At 37.1% G+C, this 24247-nt stretch overlaps 1 protein-coding gene and 1 non-coding gene across 4 annotated transcripts; one reads left to right on the top strand and one right to left on the bottom strand.

Moving 5' to 3' along the window:
* Positions 1 to 6579: 6579 nt before the first annotated feature.
* On the top strand, positions 6580 to 24096 carry LOC104116441 (protein DETOXIFICATION 35-like). Of its 3 annotated transcripts, XM_070197202.1 has the most exons (8): positions 6580 to 7114; positions 7692 to 8257; positions 22044 to 22103; positions 22525 to 22581; positions 22659 to 22897; positions 22998 to 23116; positions 23284 to 23370; positions 23668 to 24096. In XM_070197202.1, exons 1-8 carry the CDS (start codon positions 6830 to 6832, stop codon positions 23761 to 23763), a joined length of 1509 nt encoding a protein of 502 aa, XP_070053303.1. In that variant the 5' UTR covers positions 6580 to 6829; the 3' UTR covers positions 23764 to 24096. The 3 variants fall into 3 exon arrangements, with proteins under 3 accessions (XP_070053303.1, XP_070053304.1, XP_009625622.1); XM_070197203.1 differs by lacking the exon at positions 22044 to 22103 and having other exon boundaries at positions 7692 to 8317; XM_009627327.4 differs by lacking the exons at positions 22044 to 22103; positions 22525 to 22581; positions 22659 to 22897; ... (1 more) ...; positions 23284 to 23370; positions 23668 to 24096 and adding exons at positions 8595 to 8651; positions 8731 to 8969; positions 9088 to 9206; positions 9300 to 9386; positions 9691 to 9909 and having other exon boundaries at positions 6589 to 7114; positions 7692 to 8317.
* On the bottom strand, positions 11193 to 11264 carry LOC117281869 (small nucleolar RNA Z267). Its single transcript, XR_004512503.1, has one exon. It is a non-coding gene; the product is annotated as a small nucleolar RNA Z267 (small nucleolar RNA).
* Positions 24097 to 24247: the final 151 nt, after the last annotated feature.

The raw sequence follows: 24247 nt of genomic DNA, 5'->3' as shown, positions 1-24247 counted from the left end.
GAAATACTTCTTTCCACCGCGAGATGGTATTGACTTCATGTCACAAATATCTGTGTGAATTAAGTCTAAAGGATTTGAATTCCTTTCAACTGACTTATAAGGATGTTTAACATACTTAGATTCCACACATATTTGACATTTTGATTTTTCGCATTCAAACTTGGGCAGTACTTCCAAGTTAATCATTTTCCGCAAGGTTTTATAATTGACATGACCCAAACGTACATGCCATAAATCATTTGACTCAAGTAAGTAAGAAGAAGCTGAAATATTATTATTATTTTCAACAACCATTACATTTAGATTGAAAAGGCCCTCGGTGAGGTAACCTTTTCCCACAAATATTCCATTCTTACTAATTACAACCTTGTTGGATACAAAAACGCACTTAAAACCGTGCTTAACAAGAAGTCCAGTAGAGACTAAATTCTTTCTCATTTCGGGAACATGAAGGACATTGTTCAAAGTCATGACCTTGCCAGAAGTCATTTTTAGAAATACCTTCCCATATCCTTCAACTTTTGCTGTTGAAGCATTTCCCATATAAACTGTCTCTCCGGGTTCAGCAAGAGCATAGGTAGCAAAAGCCTCTCTAACTGCACAAACATGGCGAGTGGCTCCTGAATCAAACCACCACAGTTTAGGATTTCCCACCAAGTTACATTCAGAGAGCATGGCACACAAGTTATCAACATCATCATGGTTTACTACCATGTTTGCTTGACCCCTTTTCTTGTCTTTCTTCGGAGCACGACACTCCGTAGATTTGTGTCCGGTTTTCCCACAGTTGTAGCAGTTTCCACTGAACCGCTTCTTGCTTGGGTTGTATTTCGGACCAGAAGCCTTCTTCCTCTTTTTGTTAGCTTCAACAATATTTGCTCCCATTATTGTTGAATTTTCACGGCCTCTCCTTTCAGCAGCTTTATTGTCCTCTTCGATTCTCAACCGAACAATGAGATCTTCAAGGGACATTTCCTTTCGTTTGTGTTTCAAATAATTTTTGAAGTCCTTCCACAACGGAGGCAACTTCTCAATCATTGCTGCTACTTGGAATGCTTCGTTGATTACAAGACCTTCAGCAAGTAGATCATGAATAATCACTTGCAATTCCTGGACTTGAGTAATAACAGACTTGCTATCTATCATTTTGTAGTCCAGAAATTTTGCGACAACGAATTTCTTCATCCCGGCATCTTCAGTCTTATATTTCTTTTCAAGCGCATTCCACAATTCTTTGGATGTCTCCATGCTACTGTATACATTATACAGATTATCATCCAGTCCGCTAAGAATATAATTCTTGCATAAAAAATCAGAATGCTTCCACGCTTCAATCACGAGAAAGCGTTCATTATCTGGAGTTTTATCCGGCAGATCAGGAACATCTTCCTTGATGAACTTCTGTAGACATAACGTAGTTAAGTAGAAGAACATCTTCTGCTGCCAGCGTTTGAAATCAATCCCGGAAAATTTTCCGGGTTTTTCTGCCGGTGCCAACGCCGGTGTTCGGCTTGTCGTTGCGTTGGCAGTCGCCATCGGAACAGCTTGGTTTTCGTTTTCAGTCATCATCTTTTTCAGAAAAGAATGACACAAACAAACGTTTAATACACGTTTTCAAACTGGAGTAAAAATCACGTAGATTTTAATATCCAACAAAACGCCACGAAGGCTTAACTCTCCAAAACGGGAGTACACAAACCACAAAGGTTTTAGTTTGCAGAATAATAAGAATAACACAAGTACAGAAATAAATATTAAATTCCTTAAGATTGTTATTCCCGGTCAATATTGCTGTATTTGTAAATATTAATTCTGCAAAATATAAGTTAACGTAATGAAACAATAATAATAAATTCGAGCCCACTGAATTCACAGTGTTTCCTTAAGGAATTTAATCCCCTCCTAGTACCCAAGGTAATGGATTATTTCCTCCCAGGATAGAACGAATAACACACTGGTGTAGCGGTACTTCAAACCCCAGTGTTTCGGCGAACACAAAGTTCGGTAGCAAATCACACTTACAGTTGCTTTGTTTGAAGTTAAAAAACAATGCAGAACGAAGGAGTATATACTCAGAAAAACGTATGGAAGTTCTGAGAGGAAGGAGTGCAATGTATAGCCAATTTGTTGAGCGAATTGTATGTTGAGTTGAGTATCTTTCTTCAACATTTGCTGCTCATATATATAGCAGCCAAGAAGGAGTGCAAGACCAAACGTCCACCCTTCATGGTGGAGCAAGCATTACATGTTTGTGGAGCAAGCACTTCATGGTGGGAAGACCATTATCCGGCTGCCAAATTATCAATACACGGATTGGAAAATATCCGTTTACAAATACGGATAATCTTACGTTAATAAATTAATCAATCAATCATTTGACCAAATCCGAATCCGAATCCGAATTCGAATCCGAATCCGAATCCGAAGCCGAAGCCGAAGCCGAAGCCGAAGCCGAAGCCGAAGCCGAAGCCGTAGCCGTAGCCGTAGCCGTAGCCGAGCCGAGCGAGCGACGACGACGACGGCGCGAGGCTTGCTTTCTTCTTAACTCTTTAATAGCTACAAGAAGAGCAATTATATATATACCCACCAAAAATGTCTTCCACTTCCAATATGGGACAATGTCTCATTGTTAAGAGGGGAAACTTAAAATTTTACTCAAAATTTCATTTTCCCTCCATTTCCCATTCACCCTCATTTTAAGAATATTACATCTTAAAATAAAACCTCAACACTATCTCTGTAAGCTAAGTTAACGGATAACTGATGAAGACATTTTGTGCATTGCTGATAAAATGTTGTAGATTTTATGCAATTCCTCTTCCTACAACATAACTTCATAGAATGATCTGGAAAAAGGATAATGATGGCAACTAGTCTGTCAGCTCTTGCTATAAGCTTTTAACCTTAAGCCCTCTTCTCACATAACTCACATAGGCTCTTTACTTCTAGCCCTCCTCTCCATAATTATTGGTTTTATTTGAACAACATTGCACAATGATTGTTTGACAAAAGGTTACACCTTATGTAATAGATTTTAACTTTGCTCTATTAACTCAGAAGACATGAGTTTTTCTTTGCATTGTCCCATAGCTACTCAACAATGCAAGTGTTGTAGTTAAATGGAATCATGCCCGGTGATCTAAGAGGCGCTACCAACATCTTTCAGAATGAAGATAGGAACACAAGGCCGTTTCGAACACGGTACTTGCTTGAATACCGGTACTTGCTTGAATACTATGGGCAAGCTAAAAGAAAGAAACTACTGAGGTTTTGAAGATGCATCTGAAATATACACACGAGAATGCAAATACAAATTTGAAGATGTATGTCACGTCCTTAGTCTTTGACTAAATACACGTGCGGTACTTGACAACTCGCTCACGATTTTGCACAACTTGATCACGATCTTGCTATGCCAAGTCAGCCTTAATACACTAAAGATCGCTAAGGGAATGTTATAAACACAAGAGAATTGCCAAAGAAAGCTTTTGTATTAGAGAAAACTTGAATGTTTTGCTCACTGAATTACAAATGAATGGCCCCATTTATATACTAGTCTCCTAGTGGCTAGTATGTAAATATTAATTATTACACAAGTCTTAACATTTACAAGATAGGGGCTTTCTCTAGAACTCTCTATAAACCTAAAAGATTCTAAGGACTTTTCTAACAAATCTATAGGGATCTAGGGTCTTCCTAAGAAAATATTCATACTCATCTAGAATCTTTTCACAAATGCTAGCATTCCTCCTATGTAGGCTTCCACATGACATTAATATACACCAAATGGCACCTACGTGATATGATGATGTGGCGGGTCATGAAACTTTCCCCCACCCAATTTTGTGCCGCCCTCGGCACAAAGTATCGACACGTACATGCGCACCTCGCCTAAAGGTAGGGGAGATCTTTGTCCATTAACCATGATGCTCTATGGAGCGGTTCGCTTTCCCATGTCACACGACACTGGTCACATTTCTTCTTGCCCCGTTTGTACTTTGGATGGCTAGCAATGATGGTCTCGATCCTCTGCCCATCGGATGCCTCTCCTTGCTCCTGGCCTGAATCTCCCTATGACTCGACCAAGACTAGAACCTTCTCAAGCATCGGGTCCCTGCTTCCATTCCTTATTTGGATGCCATCAGTGGTCCCAGCCTTGCCAGCAAATTTGACCCCTTTTCTTAGTGCCTCGTCTAAGTACGATAGCGTGCCATCACTTTGTAACTTACCATCCTCTTCAACTATGTCCGCCCAACTTTTCTTGCTACCACCACGCTCCATTTGCATGGCGCCAAGATAGGCTTTGGAATCCTCTACTTTCTACTTAGATTCCAAGTGCATCCCCCCAATGCAGGCAGTTTCTCCTGTATCATCCTTATGTGCCTGAGCAAAGTTCCCGATCATTGCTACAAGCTTCCCCAACTCTGGACATTCACTTGCCCGATGTGATCCTTTACAGAAGTAGCACCCTCCATTAGGCACGTACTCGCTGCCATTTTTCGGCCCCTTGCCGTTTCTCTTGGACCCCTATCCGTTATGGGACGACCCTTTGCAATTACCCTTGTATAACTCGGCTATGCCTTTCCCGTTGTCCTTGTCATGATCTCCCCTACCTCTCTCGGCATTGCCTTCTTTGGACTTAGCAGGCTCCATCTTGAAGTCAACGAGCGACTCGGCTACCCCTATGGCCTCGTCCATATTGGCTACTTGATGTCTTCTTAACTCCTACTTTACCCAATTTTGCAACCCATCCATGACGTAAAAGAGAGAATTTTCCTCGGATAACGACATGATTTGCAGCATTAAGGTAGTGAACTCGCGCACATACTCCCGAATTGTGGCCGTTTGTCGGAGCTCCCTTAGCTTCCGCCTAGCCTCGTACACTACATTCATCGGGTAGAATTGCTTCTTCAACTCCTTCTTGAACTGCTCCCACTTCTCAATCTTGCATAGCCCCTTCTCCATGTCAATATACTTTCGACGCCACCATAACGCGACAACCTCGGTCAAGTACATTGAGGTGTTGCATACCTTAACAACTTCTTCATCCTCCTTGACTACCTCAAAGTACTTGTTCATCCCCCAAATTAAGTCAGCCACCTCACGTGCGTCCCGTGCACCACCATACTGCTTTCTCTTAGGACCTTTACATTGGTCCCTTTTGCAAGTACCACACTCTTGATAATTCCGACCATGGTTCCCTACAAATCTTCCTTCTAGCAATCTTTTGTATTCTTTCTAACATTCCTTTAGTCATAACCTTTGCTCTGATACCACGTTGTCACGTCCTTAGTCTTTGACTAAGTACATGTGCGGCACTTGACAACTCACTCACGATTTTGCACAACTTGGTCACGATCTTGCTATGCCAAGTCAACCTTAATACACTAAAGATCGCTAAAGGAATGTTAGAACACAAGAGAATTGTCAAAGAAAACTTTTGTATTAGAGAGAACTTGATTGTTTTGCTTGGTGAATTACAAATGAATGGCTCCCTTTATATACTAGTCTCCTAGGGGCTAGCATGTAAATATTAATTGTTACACAAGTCCTTAATATTTACAAGATAAGTGCTTTCTCTAGAACTCTCTAAAAACCTAAAAGATTTCAAGAAATTTCCTAGCAAATCCATAGAGATCTAGGGTATTCCTAAGGAAATATCCATACTCATCTAGAATCTTCTCACAAATGCTAGCATGCTTCCTATGTAAGCTTCTGCATGGCATTAATATACGCCAAATGGTACTTACGTGGCATGATGATGTGGTAGGTCATGACATGTATCTGCGATATACACACGAGAATGCAAATGTCTGCGCCTGTTAACTTTTAGACTAACTTACAAGATGTATATAACTTACTACATAACATTTGGTGTTAATTAATAAAGTTGATCACTTATCCTAGGATTCTGTTGTTGAAGAGTTGGTCATTGGCCTATGCTCTGCACGGGCAGCAAGCATCTAGTAATTAATAGAAAATGTATAATTCATGAAAAATGCAATTAATCTAAGCTATAATTCTAATTATATATATATATATATATATATATATTCTTTTGATTTCATCAATATATATGATTGATTTTTGATTGCACAAATATACACAAACGTGGATCCAAGAATTAAATTTTATGGCCAAGATTCAAAATTTAATATTTGTACTTATTTTATAGGTTTTAATATATGTATAGAGTCTAAACTAAAGCTATTGGTTCAGATAAACCAGTGGCTCCTGCATATATAGATTAAATTTATCTCTTTTATCTCAACTAATTTTAGGGGGGAAAATTAAATTAAATTTATGCCTTGTCAATTTACTAGTTCAATAATAAGACTAAGGGCTAATTTTGGAAGCACAAGTTTATTTTAGGGTAGGTGGACGTTATCAAGACCCAACAACAGTTTGTTATAGTTCTTCACGCCAAACACGTGCCATATACGGAGGCATATACGTGATTCAAGTGCATAGTATCTTTTTTTATATACTTAATTCCTCCATAAATGACTCCATTCGACTGAATATAGAGTTTTAAAAAAGAAATTCCTTTTGGTCCGCCATGAGATTTCTATAGCTATATATGTTATTAATATTTAAATAAAAAATTCATATAAAAGGATATCATACTATGGAACTAAATAAATTAATTGTGTGGATATCTAGTTCTACACGCCAAACACGTGCTATAAAAAATCCAAAATGAAGTTATTCTATCTCATGGAAAAAGAAGAAGAAGAAGAGTAAGTTGACATTTCTTTATTGTTCAATAACTAACTGAGATAATAATAATACTACAATAAGTGTGTAATTTTCAAAGTAGTAGGAGTAAATGGAATCACCATTGCTCGATGACTATTCCGGCGACCACCACTTCCAGCTCATCGGCCCCGACGGTGACTACCGGCCGATTAGAGGGCTGAAGGAATGGTGGGCTGTATTCTGGATCGAGAGTGCAAAGCTATGGGAGATTGGTGGCCCAATAGCTTTCAACATTATCTGCCAGTACGGACTCTACGCAATTACTGTTGCTTTCTGTGGTCATCTTGGAGCTACAGAGCTTTCTGCTGTTTCTGTTGCTCAAACTGTCATTGGTATTTTCGCTTTCGGCTTCATGGTTCGTGCCCCTCTTTCTTTTTCCTTTTATTATATTCGTTATTAATTAATGCGCTTTTGTGCTTTTAGTTTCTCATATGGGTATATTTCCTAATTCCTACTACCGCAACTACTATAATACTCTTTGTTGTACTGCACAAATTGTTTAATTACTTTAAAATGGAATGTTAATATGTTATGCTACTAATAATAACAATCTAAAACGGAGTTAGACTGAGAATAATGACACAATTTTGTTAATTGATTATGCAGTGGTTGCCTACCTTTGTCATTAGATAATTATGTCTAAGTACTGTTATTAAATGTAATTTTATTCCACATCCTCTTTCGAGCACCGGTTATTCCAGTATTAGCAATGCATAGTTTAATACCTCAAACTAAAACTTGCATTAGTTATATTGTGATTTTGTAATCAAAAGCAGATCTTGTATCAGTTAGATATTAAATTAGTAATAGGAGGCTGAAGTTGCAAATGGAACGATGTATTAGTTATGCGGAACTTTATACTGGGATTATTTATTCTCATCTTTCTTATGACTCCTTTGTTTCTTATATGGGTATATGTAATCTATCTGTAGATAGGCATGGGGAGTGCTCTGGAGACGCTCTGTGGGCAGGCATTTGGTGCTGGGCAAGTACACATGCTTGGAGTTTACACACAACGCTCAATGATAATTCTACTTCTGAGTACCTTCCTTCTCTTACCAATCTATATTTTCGCGACTCCAATACTTAAGCTCCTTGGCCAAGATCATGAGATTGCTGTTGTTGCGGGGAGGTTTGCCATGTTAACCATACCTGAGTTGTATTCCCTGTCTATCAATATTCCCACTTCAAAATTTCTGCAAGCCCAGAGTAAAGTTGGTGTGCTGGCCTGGATTGGTTTTGTGGCTCTCTTGGTCCATGCTCTTCTCCTATGGCTCTTTATTTTTGTATTTAAATGGGGTTTAACCGGGGCAGCTATATCCTTTAATCTCGTAGGTTGGGCCAATGCAATAGCTCAATTTGTTTACGTAGTTGTTTGGTGCAAGGATGGGTGGAAGGGATGGTCTCGGTCAGCATTCAATGACATATGGGCTTTTGTTAGACTGTCAATTGAGTCGGCTGTTATGCTATGCCTTGAAACCTGGTACATGATGAGTATTATTATTCTCACCGGCCATCTCAAAGATGCAGTCATTGCAGTTGGATCCCTCTCTATTTGGTTAGTCTCTTGTCTTGGTTCTTTTCCTATTTGGTTAGTCTCTTGTCTTGGTTCTGCTTAAGCTTGGTAAAATGAAGCTAGACATTCTCTAGCTACTGAAGTTTTATCTAGAGATTCTTGATCCAGGGTACTGCCTTTTGAGCATAAAATGTGAGTTTGATTTGACTTGAACAGCACAATTTGGCAGTGCAGAGTTCTTTGTTATTTGTAACTGACAGTGAGATGAAATGTTGTGAGTTCTATATTTAGATTCATGTCAATGTTTTCTGTCTTTCAGCATAAATATTGATGGATTTGAAGCAATGTTTTTCATAGGAGTAAATGCTGCTATAAGGTAATGAAATTCTAAAGCTTGCAGAAATGTGCATTTAATTTGTTTGTAACTCTGTGCTAATATCCTGTTGCTTTTCCAGTGTTCGTGTCTCAAATGAGCTTGGGCTAGGACGTGCCAGGGCAACCAAGTATAGCGTCTGTGTCACAGTGTTTCAGTCGCTTCTCATTGGGATAGTATGCATGATTGTAGTATTGGCAGTAAGAAATCATCTGGCCATTCTTTTCACAAACAGCAAGGTTCTGCAACGTGCCGTAGCTGACCTTGCTTGGCTTCTAGGAATAACAATGCTTCTTAACAGCGTTCAGCCTGTGATATCAGGTGTTGCGTTAAATCAGTTTTACTGTGTCAATACATAGAGCGTCTTACTCCTTCATAGTCCTTAAAGTGTCAAATGTCAATACATAGTGATCTTGTTGGGGCTATTTTTCACTTGCAGGTGTTGCTATTGGAGGTGGATGGCAAGGTCTAGTGGCTTATATCAATTTAGGCTCTTACTATGTTTTTGGTATTCCTCTAGGATACGTTCTTGGCTATGTGGCGAACTTCGGAGTTATGGTAAATAAACCCTCGTCCTGAAAGTTACACATCTCAAGTACATCGAAATTTAAATCTTTTTGAATCTCTTACTCTCAACCAAATTTCTTTTAGGGACTATGGGGAGGAATGATAGCTGGACTTGCTTTGCAAACACTGCTACTCTCAGTAGTACTGTATAGAATTGATTGGAATAAAGAGGTATGTGAATAATGGTTATTTTTATTCAATTAAACTCCATAACACTTCATGTTCGACATTTTAGTTTGATTATTTGTTAGAGTCATCTGCTGATCCTCTGCAGAAGTTACTCTATATAGACAGCAGTAAATTTTGTTTTTAACTTGAAAGTTTGTATCAAGATCGCTGTGACAAGGCCAGTAGTTCAAGTAGTGCAGAATTTTCTAGTCCTTCTACCTTTTCTTTGGAAACTTAAAACTGAAGTAAGACTAAGTTAAACACTTCATTAGTCTTTTGTAGTAGTAATAAGAAAATGGAAATGCAGGTTGAGCAGACGACAGAGCGCATGCGGAAATGGGGAGGTCAACACATTGAAACGGAGAAAACTGCTAGTCCCCATTCTCCAAAGGGCTTAAGAGCTAAGATTTACGCGTGATACAACTGAATGAAGAATTATCTTCTTGTTACTTTTTGTTTAGTAGTGTATGATTTAGGACGGAGCCTACACTTTAAATATGAGTCATTGGCAATTTTGTTCCTTCTATTTTCTATTCTACTTTAGTGCCTAAAATGCATTGATTCTGGCTTCTCGGGGAGTATCAATTACTCCTTCCGTCCCATTTTCAATGTCATTTTAGTTTTAAAAAATTATCTCAAAATAATTATCACTTTAAGAATTTAAAATTAAATTTGTTAATTGTTTTTAACTATAACCTTAATATTAAAGTAGTAGTTCTTTTAATACTACTACCCAATTCCCAAAAAGCGTTTAATACGGGTAATTTAGTAAATTACACTTATCTTATATTTTTTATTTTTCTTAGTGGACTCAAAAAAAGCTAAAGCAAGAATTAAAATGGGGAGAAATTCAAAAATAGACACATTTATAAGTGGTAATTGAAAAATAGTCACAGTTTCAAAAGTAATCGAATTTAGCCACTTTTCATTTAAAGATAAATCTGAACGAAAACACTGTTCAAAATTCAGAAAATATTCCAGCATAATATACTGGAGTTCCAGTATAATATTTCAGTTCAGCATAATATGCTGGAAGTTCATACACAGGTGCTCCAATCTCCAGTATATTATGGTGGAACTTTCCTCGTGTTAGAGTTCCAGCATAATATGCTGGAAGTTCATACACAGGTGCACCAATCTCTAGTATATTATGCTGGACCAGTCCGTGTTGCAACAAAATAGTAGCTATTTTTCAATGACTTTACAAATGCTGGCTATTTTTCAATTACCAGTTCGAAAACTGTGTAGCTTGTGCTATTTTTACATTAAAATGGGACGAATAAAGTACTAAGGTCACGAAATGCTAACTACACTAGACATTAGAGGAAGAGTAAGAAGAGTAGTTAAGAACTTGAGAGTTAACTAGACACTAGACTTGAGAGTTAAGAACTTTCTCAAAAAGTGCATGTGACTTCTCTTTTGACTTCTCTCTTTCAGATAATATGAATTTTTCTCCTTTCTTTTCCTGGATGACAATTCATTTGCTCCGGTTTGGACATAGAATTTTTTTTACTTTTTTTAAAAACAAGTTAAAAATACCGGTTGTTCATGAAATTTGATGATTTAGGCCAATTTTTGGGTAAAAGTTTTCCTCTACTCTTAAAAAGTTATTCTTCAACACAACTTTAAAAATTCTTTTTTTCAAGTTTCAACCAAATCTATGTCCAAACGCTAGTTTATTTCAAAGGATATGAATATTCGCTCTTAATAATTGGTTCTCCTAACCTAGAGGAGCAATTAATTACAGTTATTTCGTAGGACCATTGATGGTTAATTCATTTTTTATTTTATTTTTCAAAGGAATAAAGCCTCCGGCCTCAGAGTTAAGTTAGTTTCATAGTGAAATACTCAAAGTATATTTAATACCATCATAGGCATGGTTAATTCATTTAAAGAGACATTTTAAGCACGTACATTGAGCTATATAATTTCAATCTTTCTCAACAAACTTAAAGAAAGTTAATCAGAAGAGTTCTGATGGGCAAAATGACAAAAGATACACAATAGAGCCAGACAACCCCTTGGCATGTCACAGCCATTGCCAATTCTGATAAAGTTTGGCTAGATTTTCAGGTAATTTCATTGGAAATCGTCTTACAGTTGCACGAAAAGAAATCATTTTTGTAGTAATTAACAGGTTGAGTAAAGTTACTTATCGCCCTTGTAACAGCCCTACACTGTTTAATTTAGAGGTTGCGCCAACTATTTACGGGCAATGTCTCCAAGCTTCATAGTTTATAGCATCATCCATTCATAAACAGGGATACATATTATAAAAGGTCTGAAAATAATACATCATCAATTTTTTAATGAACATTTTTTTCTATTCAAATGTAAAGGGTTATGTTCACTCATTCCTTGAGCATGAAACATACCGGCCGGCCGGTTGAAGCTAATTGCATTTTGTTAGTCGAAAAGTATATAAAGTATGTATTTTTGGTTGTTCGTTGTTAGAAACTGTGGGCGCAGAAGAGAAGTGTGGGATCAATTGCTGAAAAATATCGAACACGTTGTTCGCCCACGTAAGATTTGTAGTTTTTCATCACCGTCTTTTTAAATGAATAATCTGTGGGAACTAGTCCCGTGAAAAGTAAACAAATAACTAAAATAAGAAAAACAAAAGAACAAGGAAAAGAGAGATAAACAAAGTCAGAAGTTTGGTTATAACAAGTTACAAAAAGTAACTTGGGCGGTGGAACAACTTATTAACCAAATTTGCAATCTTGCAAATTGGCAAGTAGGCGACAGAACCAATTTTGATTGGTTGTGTTAAGCATCCATTCAGCTATAAACAGGGACGATGTATCCACATTTCAAACACACCAAAACATATAGAAGCCATAGAAGTAAGAGAGTAATTCACGTATTAACGTGGAATAAATAGTGAGTGTGAGTAATATTGTAGTGAGGTGTTTTAAATAGTGTTATTTCTTTCAAAAAAAATTATAGTAGTCTCTTGACACTACTAAGTTGTAATATTATAGTAATAATATTATTTCGTTTGGGTATTGTATTTTACCCCGATAAAAGATTTGATATCGTTGTTACTCTCTTGTTTATTGTTATTATCATGGATATTATTCCTGGGCGGGATATAATTTTTCCCAACATAACCATTGAACAACATTAAAAAATTTCGAAGCTTTAAATTTGAAAATAGAATTTTTTGAAATTGTTATTTTTTGGATTAGGAGTTGCTGTAAATGATTGGGAATTCCTTATGGAGCTTATATCTCAGTTTTGAGAAAATTTGGTGAAGATTCGAAGTGATTTTGATTAGAATTTATTGAAACTCGAAAAAGAAAACAAACAAATTGTATATAGTGTGTATTTCGGGTATAAAAACGGCATACAAAATATATACAACTAACATAATTATATATAAGTTGTATATAAATTGTAGTTTTTGACCGGATTCTGTATTAAAAAAAATTATATTTAAGTTGTAATCCGGGGGTCTATGGAAAATAGTCTCTCTGTCCTTGATCTGGATAGTTGTTGTTGTTGTTATTGTTGTTGTTATATTTAAGTTATAGATAAATTATTATTTTTTACCGAATTTGAATATATTTTGTTAAAAAAAGTTAATTACCTTTTATAAATAGAAAAACTTAAGATAAAATCAGATAAATAAATTTAAAATATCGTGTATATATATACGCTAAAAAGTCACTTGCGGAAACCAATGGACACCCGCGTGGGTTCGTTCGTAACCTCAATGTCAGAGGGCCACCCGAGCGCAAATATCCTAATCTTACCAAATCTTTGTCTCCGCATAAGATTTAATACTTTCATAAGTTTGAGATGTGAGTTGGAACTGAAGATGGAGAGTTTCTACCATATTTTGTAGTAAAAGTTTTACTAACAAGTTAGTTCAAATAATAATTCTCATTAGATTGAGGGCTAATTTGGGAAAACAAAAGTATATATTAGGGCATTAAAAGATTGGAGGTGTTGGATATCACAAGACACCAAATAAGCTTGCGGAAACCAATAAAAGTTAAACACTCACAGATCCATCTTCCTCTTTAACGTGACCAAATACACGCACTTAGATCCTACACAATTAGAGAAGGCGTGTCGTAAACGTATTTCTGGCCGCCCATTATTTTATGAGACTTCTTTGTCCTTGCATTTTGTAAATACCTTTAACTGTCGTTGTACTAGTTTGTATCCATTTGGGCTTTACGAGATATTATAACAGTACAAGTCAGCGCAAAACGCGGAGAATTGTGATTTCTCTACGTACTAGGTCTAGGAGTAAATGGAAACACCATTTCTCCCCGACTTCGCCGGCGACCACCACCAGCTCATTGGGCTCGACGGTGATTACCGGCCCGTTAAAAGCCTGAAACAATGGTGGGCTATCTTCTGGATCGAGACTTTCAAGCTATGGGAGATTGGTGGCCCAATAGCTTTTAACATAATTTGCCAGTTTGGGATCTATTCCATTACTGTTGCTTTCTGTGGTCATCTTGGTGCTATTGAACTCTCTGCTGTTTCTGTTGCTCAAAATGTCATTGGTACTTTCTCTTTCGGCTGCATGGTTCGTACTACTTCCTCCCCTATTTTTTCCTTTGCTGTTATTGCCAGAAAATTACATAAATAGTCTTTTTATGTTTGGTTGATCTAAAGTAATTCTTTGAAAGCAGTTTCGGTCACGTAAATGTGTCAAAAATATGCACAAAAGTATGCACCTTTTTGTTTTCGTCAATTATTTAAGAAGAATTAACCCAAATAGCTGCTTGTTTGGATGGTTGTTACGTATCGTTTCATAATGTATTGTATTGTATTGTTTGATGAATACAATGTTTGGATAGATTATATCGTTTGACGTAGTTTCATGATATCACGCATAAGCTATATGAAGAATAAACTTCAATACTATAAGGAAAAATTATGATACGGAGTAAAATTATTATATAAAAATATAGGATAAATGATAAAATAAAATCATTTAATTATAATGAAGGGTGAGATTGAGAGAAAAAGATTAGGTAACGACGCGACCACACCAAATCGGTCGTTACGTAAAGTGGCACATTTCGTCGTTACGTAACGACGGATTTAACGATACGATACAATAAAAATAAAATTTAAGTAACAACCAAAACAAACATCGTATTTAAAATAACAATACGATATACAATAGGTAACAACCATCCAAACAAGTTGCTAATCTCTTAAACTAAAATAGCCGGGTATAATATTTGTCTAATTCATGTATAATATGTGTCTAACTGTGTATAATTATAATCTATGTATAACGGCTACAAAAATAAATATTGAATCGCCGACTGTTTGTGTAACAAACCCTTGTTGTTAGATTTAACCTACTTATGAAAGAAAAAGATACTAACGGACCTTCACATTTGAAGGTGCAGTTTTTGCATCTCCTGTTCTGCTACTTGTTGAGGTTTTATTTTTTAAGATGTAATATTCTTAAAATGAGGGTGAATGGGAAATGGAGGGAAAATGAAATTTTGAGTAAAATTTTAAGTTTTCCCCTCTCAACAATGAGACATTGTCCCATATTGGAAGTGGAAGACATTTTTGGTGGGTATATATATAATTGCTCTTCTTGTAGCTCTTAAAGAGTTAAGAAGAAAGCAAGCCTCGCGCCGTCGTCGTCGTCGCTCGCTCGGCTCGGCTTCGGCTACGGCTACGGCTACGGCTTCGGCTTCGGCTTCGGCTTCGGATTCGGCTTCGGATTTGGATTTGGATTTGGATTTGGTCAAATGATCGATTGATTGATTAATTTTTTGGACCAAATTTATTTGTTAATAGTAAATATTAACGTAAGATTATCCGTATTTGTAACGGATATTTTCCAATCCGTGTATTGATAATTTGGCAGCCGGATAATGGTCTTCCCACCATGAAGTGCTTGCTCCACAAACATGTAATGCTTGCTCCACCATGAAGGGTGGACGTTTGGTCTTGCACTCCTTCTTGGCTGCTATATATATGAGCAGCAAATGTTGAAGAAAGAAAAAAAACTCAACATACAATTCGCTCAACAAATTGGCTATACATTGCACTCCTTCCTCTCAGAACTTCCATACGTTTTTCTGAGTATATACTCCTTCGTTCTGCATTGTTTTTAACTTCAAACAAAGCAACTGTAAGTGTGATTTGCTACCGAACTTTGTGTTCGCCGAAACACTGGGGTTTGAAGTACCGCTACACCAGTGTGTTATTCGTTCTATCCTGGGAGGAAATAATCCATTACCTTGGGTACTAGGAGGGGATTAAATTCCTTAAGGAAACACTGTGAATTCAGTGGGCTCGAATTTATTATTATTGTTTCATTACGTTAACTTATATTTTGCAGAATTAATATTTACAAATACAGCAATATTGACCGGGAATAACAATCTTAAGGAATTTAATATTTATTTCTGTACTTGTGTTATTCTTATTATTCTGCAAACTAAAACCTTTGTGGTTTGTGTACTCCCGTTTTGGAGAGTTAAGCCTTCGTGGCGTTTTGTTGGATATTAAAATCTACGTGATTTTTACTCCAGTTTGAAAACGTGTATTAAACGTTTGTTTGTGTCATTCTTTTACAGAAAAGATGATGACTGAAAACGAAAACCAAGCTGTTCCGATGGCGACTGCCAACGCAACGACAAGCCGAACACCGGCGTTGGCACCGGCAGAAAAACCCGGAAAATTTTCCGGGATTGATTTCAAACGCTGGCAGCAGAAGATGTTCTTCTACTTAACTACGTTATGTCTACAGAAGTTCATCAAGGAAGATGTTCCTGATCTGCCGGATAAAACTCCAGATAATGAACGCTTTCTCGTGATTGAAGCGTGGAAGCATTCTGATTTTTTATGCAAGAATTATATTCTTAGCGGACTGGATGATAATCTGTATAATGTATACAGTAGCATGGAGACATCCAAAGAATTGTGGAATGCGCTTGAAAAGAAATATAAGACTGAAGATGCCGGGATGAAGAAATTCGTTGCCGCAAAATTTCTGGACTACAAAATGATAGATAGCAAGTCTGTTATTACTCAAGTCCAGGAATTGCAAGTGATTATTCATGATCTACTTGCTGAAGGTCTTGTAATCAACGAAGCATTCCAAGTAGCAGCAATGATTGAGAAGTTGCCTCCGTTGTGGAAGGACTTCAAAAATTATTTGAAATACAAACGAAAGGAAATGTCCCTTGAAGATCTCATTGTTCGGTTGAGAATCGAAGAGGACAATAAAGCTGCTGAAAGGAGAGGCCGTGGAAATTCAACAATAATGGGAGCAAATATTGTTGAAGCTAACAAAAAGAGGAAGAAGGCTTCTGGTCCGAAATACAACCCAAGCAAGAAGCGGTTCAGTGGAAACTGCTACAACTGTGGGAAAACCGGACACAAATCTACGGAGTGTCGTGCTCCGAAGAAAGACAAGAAAAGGGGTCAAGCAAACATGGTAGTAAACCATGATGATGTTGATAACTTGTGTGCCATGCTCTCTGAATGTAACTTGGTGGGAAATCCTAAACTGTGGTGGTTTGATTCAGGAGCCACTCGCCATGTTTGTGCAGTTAGAGAGGCTTTTGCTACCTATGCTCTTGCTGAACCCGGAGAGACAGTTTATATGGGAAATGCTTCAACAGCAAAAGTTGAAGGATATGGGAAGGTATTTCTAAAAATGACTTCTGGCAAGGTCATGACTTTGAACAATGTCCTTCATGTTCCCGAAATGAGAAAGAATTTAGTCTCTACTGGACTTCTTGTTAAGCACGGTTTTAAGTGCGTTTTTGTATCCAACAAGGTTGTAATTAGTAAGAATGAAATATTTGTGGGAAAAGGTTACCTCACCGAGGGCCTTTTCAACCTAAATGTAATGGTTGTTGAAAATAATAATAATATTTCAGCTTCTTCTTACTTACTTGAGTCAAATGATTTATGGCATGTACGTTTGGGTCATGTCAATTATAAAACCTTGCGGAAAATGATTAACTTGGAAGTACTGCCCAAGTTTGAATGCGAAAAATCAAAATGTCAAACATGTGTGGAATCTAAGTATGTTAAACATCCTTATAAGTCAGTTGAAAGGAATTCAAATCCTTTAGACTTAATTCACACAGATATTTGTGACATGAAGTCAATACCATCTCGCGGTGGAAAGAAGTATTTCATAACTTTTATTGACGATGGTACTCGATATTGCTATGTTTACTTACTGAATAGTAAAGATGAAGCAATAGACGCATTCAGGCAATACAAAAATGAAGTTGAAACGCAACTTAACAAGAAAGTAAAAATGATAAGAAGTGATAGGGGTGGTGAATATGAATCTCCTTTTGAAGAAATATGTTTAGAATATGGAATTATTCATCAAACAACAACCCCTTACACGCCCCAATCTAATGGGATTGCGGAAAGAAAGAATCGCACATTAAAGGAGATGATGAATGCGTTGTTGATAAGTTCTGGTTTGCCACAGAACTTGTGGGGGGAAGCCATTCTTACGGCTAATCGAATATTAAATCGAGTGCCCCATAGCAAAACACAATCCATTCCATATGAACAATGGAAAGGAAGGAAGCCCAACTTGAATTATTTTAAAGTGTGGGGGTGTTTGGCAAAAGTGCAAGTTCCTAAACCCAAAAGGGTAAAGATAGGACCGAAAACCGTTGATTGTGTTTTCATAGGATATGCGACAAATAGTAAAGCATATCGATTTCTGGTTCATAAATCAGAAAATCCCGACATTCATAATAATACGGTTATAGAATCAGATAATGCTGAGTTTTTTGAAAATATATATCCGTATAAAAAGGAATGTGAGTCGTTTGGTGAAGGATCTAAACGACCTCGGGAAGAAACAAAAGAAAGTACATGTAATCAGGAGAATCCAAGACGTAGTAAACGTCAAAGAACGTCTACTTCATTTGGACCAGATTTTGTGACTTTCTTATTGGAGAATGAGCCTCAAACATTTAAAGAAGCTATGACTTCTTCAGAATCATTGTTTTGGAAAGAGGCAGTCAATAGTGAAATAGAATCCATATTGAACAACCATACATGGGAATTGGTTGATCTTCCTCCTGGAAATAAACCTTTGGGTTCTAAATGGATTTTTAAGAGAAAAATCAAAGATGATGGCACTATTGATAAATTCAAGGCAAGGCTCGTAGTCAAAGGGTATAGACAACGAGAAGGTCTAGACTACTTTGATACATACTCTCCAGTTACAAGAATTACGTCCATACGGATGTTAGTAGCATTAGCTGCAGTGTATGGTCTTGAAATTCATCAAATGGATGTTAAGACGGCCTTCTTAAATGGAGAGTTGGAGGAAGAAATTTACATGGAACAACCTGAAGGGTTTGTGGTTCCAGGTAAAGAAAAGAAGGTATGTAGACTTGTTAAGTCTCTTTACGGACTAAAACAAGCACCCAAACAATGGCATGCGAAATTTGACCAAACAATGTTGTCAAATGGTTTTAAGATAAATGAATGTGATAAATGCGTGTACATTAAAAATGTTCCAAATCACATAGTCATTGTTTGCCTATATGTGGATGATATGTTGATAATGAGTAATGACATTGCCAACATAAATGCTACTAAGCGTATGCTCAATAGCAAGTTTGATATGAAAGACTTGGGAGTTGCTGATTTAATTCTGGGAATTAAGATCAATAAGACTCCTCAAGGTCTGGCATTGTCACAATCTCATTATATTAAGACAGTACTTGAAAAATTCAAGCACTTGGGCTTTAAAGTTGCAAAGACTCCAATTGACGTGAATCTTGCATTAGCAAAAAACAAAGGCCAAAGCATATCACAATTGGATTATGCTCGTGTATTGGGATGCTTAATGTATATCATGAATTGTACACGACCAGACATAGCTTGTGCTATAAGTAAACTGAGTCGATATACGAGCAATCCAGGCCAATCTCATTGGATGGCAATGAAACGAGTTTTGGGATATTTAGAACATACCCAGAACTTTGAATTGCACTACAGTAATTTCCCTGCGGTGATTGAGGGATACTGTGATGCAAATTGGATCACCGGTTCAACTGATTCTAAGTCCACGAGTGGATATGTATTCACTATTGGTGGAGGAGCGGTATCTTGGAAGTCGTCCAAACAAACATGTATTGCCCGCTCTACAATGGAGGCTGAATTCATAGCCTTAGATAAAGCCGGTGAAGAAGCTGAATGGCTCCGGAATTTCTTGGAAGACATTCCATTTTGGCCCAAACCGTTGGCACCAATATGCATACATTGTGATAGTCAAGCGGCAATTGGAAGGGCTGGGAGCGTCATGTATAACGGTAAATCTCGTCATATACGACGAAGACATAAAACCGTTAGGCAATTACTCTCTAGAGGAATTATCACAATTGACTATGTAAAGTCAAGTGATAATGTGTCGGATCCACTTACAAAAGGCCTAACTAGAGAGGTAGTTGAGAAATCATCAAGGGGAATGGGGCTATGGCCGAGAACAAGTCATTGTGGCGGTAACTCTACCTAGAAGACTGGAGATCCCAAGATCTAGGTTCAAAGAGATCAAACAAAGTCATTAATGACGGTTCAACATTGTCAAATAAAATTTTAGTCCATTCTCGTGATGAGACAATGTTCAGTACCAAGGATAAAGCATTAAGGCTTTTTAATGATTTCTAAATTTGATACGGGGTATATCAAATAGTGTATCTACAGGATGACACGTTTAGGAATCACCTATTTAAGTGTGAAGTGTGAGCCGCTTCAAGGAGAACTTTGTAAGGCCAGTTCTCTACGCACTTATGAAACCAGGCGGTGTTCATGGCTGAAACGAACACAACAATGAGAACCAAAGACGGTTAAGGGTTGATTGTGTGACTTATGGTTGTCTAGGTATACACCAAAGATCGACGGTTCAAAGATATCAAATCTACCGATTGACCGAGTATATCCGACATAAGTTTACTACGGAAAGTTCAAAGGGAAACCTACTTATCCAGATGCAATTAATCCTTGCTTGTAAATCACACAGTTTTTTCATGCATACTTCCGTGATATAGCCATTCCCCATTCATGTGGGGGATTGTTGAGGTTTTATTTTTAAGATGTAATATTCTTAAAATGAGGGTGAATGGGAAATGGAGGGAAAATGAAATTTTGAGTAAAATTTTAAGTTTCCCCTCTTAACAATGAGACATTGTCCCATATTGGAAGTGGAAGACATTTTTGGTGGGTATATATATAATTGCTCTTCTTGTAGCTCTTAAAGAGTTAAGAAGAAAGCAAGCCTCGCGCCGTCGTCGCTCGCTCGGCTCGGCTTCGGCTACGGCTACGGCTACGGCTTCGGCTTCGGATTTGGATTTGGATTTGGATTTGGATTTGGATTTGGTCAAATGATCGATTGATTGATTAATTTTTTGGACCAAATTTATTTGTTAATAGTAAATATTAACGTAAGATTATCCGTATTTGTAACGGATATTTTCCAATCCGTGTATTGATAATTTGGCAGCCGGATAATGGTCTTCCCACCATGAAGTGCTTGCTCCACAAACATGTAATGCTTGCTCCACCATGAAGGGTGGACGTTTGGTCTTGCACTCCTTCTTGGCTGCTATATATATGAGCAGCAAATGTTGAAGAAAGATACCAAAAAACTCAACATACAATTCGCTCAACAAATTGGCTATACATTGCACTCCTTCCTCTCAGAACTTCCATACGTTTTTCTGAGTATATACTCCTTCGTTCTGCATTGTTTTTAACTTCAAACAAAGCAACTGTAAGTGTGATTTGCTACCGAACTTTGTGTTCGCCGAAACACTGGGGTTTGAAGTACCGCTACACCAGTGTGTTATTCGTTCTATCCTGGGAGGAAATAATCCATTACCTTGGGTACTAGGAGGGGATTAAATTCCTTAAGGAAACACTGTGAATTCAGTGGGCTCGAATTTATTATTATTGTTTCATTACGTTAACTTATATTTTGCAGAATTAATATTTACAAATACAGCAATATTGACCGGGAATAACAATCTTAAGGAATTTAATATTTATTTCTGTACTTGTGTTATTCTTATTATTCTGCAAACTAAAACCTTTGTGGTTTGTGTACTCCCGTTTTGGAGAGTTAAGCCTTCGTGGCGTTTTGTTGGATATTAAAATCTACGTGATTTTTACTCCAGTTTGAAAACGTGTATTAAACGTTTGTTTGTGTCATTCTTTTACAGAAAAGATGATGACTGAAAACGAGAACCAAGCTGTTCCGATGGCAACTGCCAACGCAACGACAAGCCGAACACCGGCGTTGGCACCGGCAGAAAAACCCGGAAAATTTTCCGGGATTGATTTCAAGCGCTGGCAGCAGAAGATGTTCTTCTACTTGACTACGTTATGTCTACAGAAGTTCATCAAGGAAGATGTTCCTGATCTGCCGGATAAAACTCCAGATAATGAACGCTTTCTCGTGATTGAAGCGTGGAAGCATTCTGATTTTTTATGTAAGAATTATATTCTTAGCGGACTGGATGATAATCTGTATAATGTATACAGTAGCATGGAGACATCCAAAGAATTGTGGAATGCGCTTGAAAAGAAATATAAGACTGAAGATGCCGGGATGAAGAAATTCGTTGCCGCAAAATTTCTGGACTACAAAATGATAGATAGCAAGTCTGTTATTATCATTATCCTCACAGGACATCTCAAGGATGCAGTTACTTCTGTTGGATCCCTCTCTATTTGGTGAGTTTTGTGTCTTGGCTTTTTTTTTTTAATAATGGTAGTTTTCATCCAGTTTATGCACACCTCGATTATTTCACAGGAATCTCATTACTAAATCTGCCTACCAAACCTAAGGTAAATACAAAGAAATCACCTAGCGTAGAATCATGTGTAGTTAACATATTTACGGTAGGATGATTAACCGTATAATGCTTAAGCTCGTTAAAATGAAGTTTAACATTCACTTAGGCTAGTGAAGTCTTATCAAGAGATAATTAATTTGTCTAGAGTACTGAATTTTAAGCTTAACTGTGTATTTGATTGAATTCAACAACTAAATGGGCCTGTGCAAAGTTTGTGGCTTTGCGAATAGCTGTTGATGAGATGAAATATTGTTAAGCATTTTTAACCAACTTGTGAGTCGTGTCTCTTTTTTTTCCAGCATGAATGTTGATGGATGGGAAGCAATGTTGTTCATTGGAATCAATGCTGCCATAAGGTAATTGTCTTGAAGCTTGTAGAAAAATGGACTTTATTTGTTTGTGAGTTTGTACTAATGTATTGTTGCTTTCTCAGTGTTCGTGTCTCAAATGAGCTTGGGCTAGGGCGTCCCAGGGCTACCAAATATAGTGTATTTATCACAGTGTTTCAATCACTCCTCATTGGGATAGTCTGCATGATTGTAGTATTGGCAGTAAGAAATCATCTGGCCATTCTTTTCACAAACAGCAAGGATTTGCAACGAGCCGTTGCTGATCTTGCTTGGCTCCTTGGAATAACAATGCTTCTTAACAGTGTTCAGCCTGTAATATCAGGTATTCTTTTCATTCCATTTTACTGTTGTATGGTTAAAAGTGTCTTGTGTCTTTTATAGTCCTTATTGTGATCTTGTTGGGACTATTTTGTCATTTGCAGGTGTTGCTATTGGAGGTGGATGGCAAGGTCTAGTGGCTTATATCAATTTGGGATCTTACTATGTTTTTGGTATTCCTTTAGGATACATTCTTGGTTATGTCGCTAACTTCGGAGTTGTGGTAAATAAACTCTCGTTCTGAAAGTTACATATCTTAAGTACATCAAAGTTTAATCTCACTCTTCATTTATAAGCATCTTTTTATAGGAAACTATTGGTGATGAATAGGAAATGCTTTGTTTTAGTATCTCTAAAGTTTTGAGCCCAATTATTTATTTTATCTTGCAGGGTCTATGGGGAGGAATGATAGCTGGACTTGCTTTGCAGACACTGCTACTCTCATTTGTACTCTACAGAATCGATTGGAATAAAGAGGTAAGTGAAACAATTGGCAATATATGTCCAATTAAATTTTTACTTCATTCTTGGTTGGAATCAACTGCTTCCGTACAATGATTAACCTATTAGAGAACAGAAGATTTTTGTTTGAAGATCATTGCGAAAAGGGAGTTGTTTAACTACTGCAGAGTTTTCTATTCCTCCTCTTTTCTTTGAAAAATTAAATATGAAGCAATACTAGTTAAATATTTTGTGTGTCATGCATTCTTGTTGACCTTTTCTTTTAGTCTTGTGTTGTAAGTACTTAGTTGTAACAAGAAAATGGAAATGCAGGTTGAGCTATCGGCAGAGCGCATGCGCAAGTGGGGAGGTCAAGTCTTTGAAGCTGAAAAACCTCTTATTACCGAGCCTACGAAGGGCTTACCTTAAGAGTAAAATTTTGTGATGAAGAAGAGTCTTCAGTTTTTGTTTCTGTTAACCAGTTAATGATTTTGGATAGAATCTAAATGTAGTGGAGCCTAAATCCATGTCAGATGTAAGGTGGATGACAGCAAGGACAATACGGGAAATTAGGAGGTGCACACCGTTAAAATACCCAAAGAAAAAGGCTAACAATTTTTTTATCAGACCCGAGCTGAAAGATACTCTTAACATTGTGATTGCGTTTGAATAGGAAAGTAGCTGCAAATTACAAGTTTAGGATAAATGTATCTTTTCTCTGAAACCTCAGTTAATAACAAAGTACCCTTCATTTTGCCAGAATTTCTCTGTTGTCTCTGTGTGTTTGTTACATTACTTTTTCCTATGCCCCACTCCCTCTGTCCAAACTCCATATTCCATCTTCACTGTAGTTGACAAGAAAAAGTTATACCAAAATCAAACAACAGTGTCAAAGTTAATTAGCTAATACTGT

This window comes from Nicotiana tomentosiformis, chromosome 3 (genome assembly GCF_000390325.3).
Source record: "Nicotiana tomentosiformis chromosome 3, ASM39032v3, whole genome shotgun sequence".
NCBI classification, from domain to species: Eukaryota; Viridiplantae; Streptophyta; class Magnoliopsida; order Solanales; family Solanaceae; genus Nicotiana; species Nicotiana tomentosiformis.
Note: the sequence above shows the minus strand (reverse complement) of the source record. Positions and strands in the feature narration are given on the sequence as shown.

Excerpts from the sequence above, each read along its gene's own strand:
- LOC104116441 (XM_009627327.4), top strand. The coding sequence starts at position 6,830 with ATGGAATCACCATTGCTCGATGACTATTCCGGCGACCACCACTTCCAG. Across the intron at positions 7,115-7,691 it reads TTTTCGCTTTCGGCTTCATG|ATAGGCATGGGGAGTGCTCT; the intron begins GTTCGTGCCCCT and ends ATCTATCTGTAG. Across the intron at positions 9,387-9,690 it reads GAATTGATTGGAATAAAGAG|GTTGAGCAGACGACAGAGCG; the intron begins GTATGTGAATAA and ends ATGGAAATGCAG.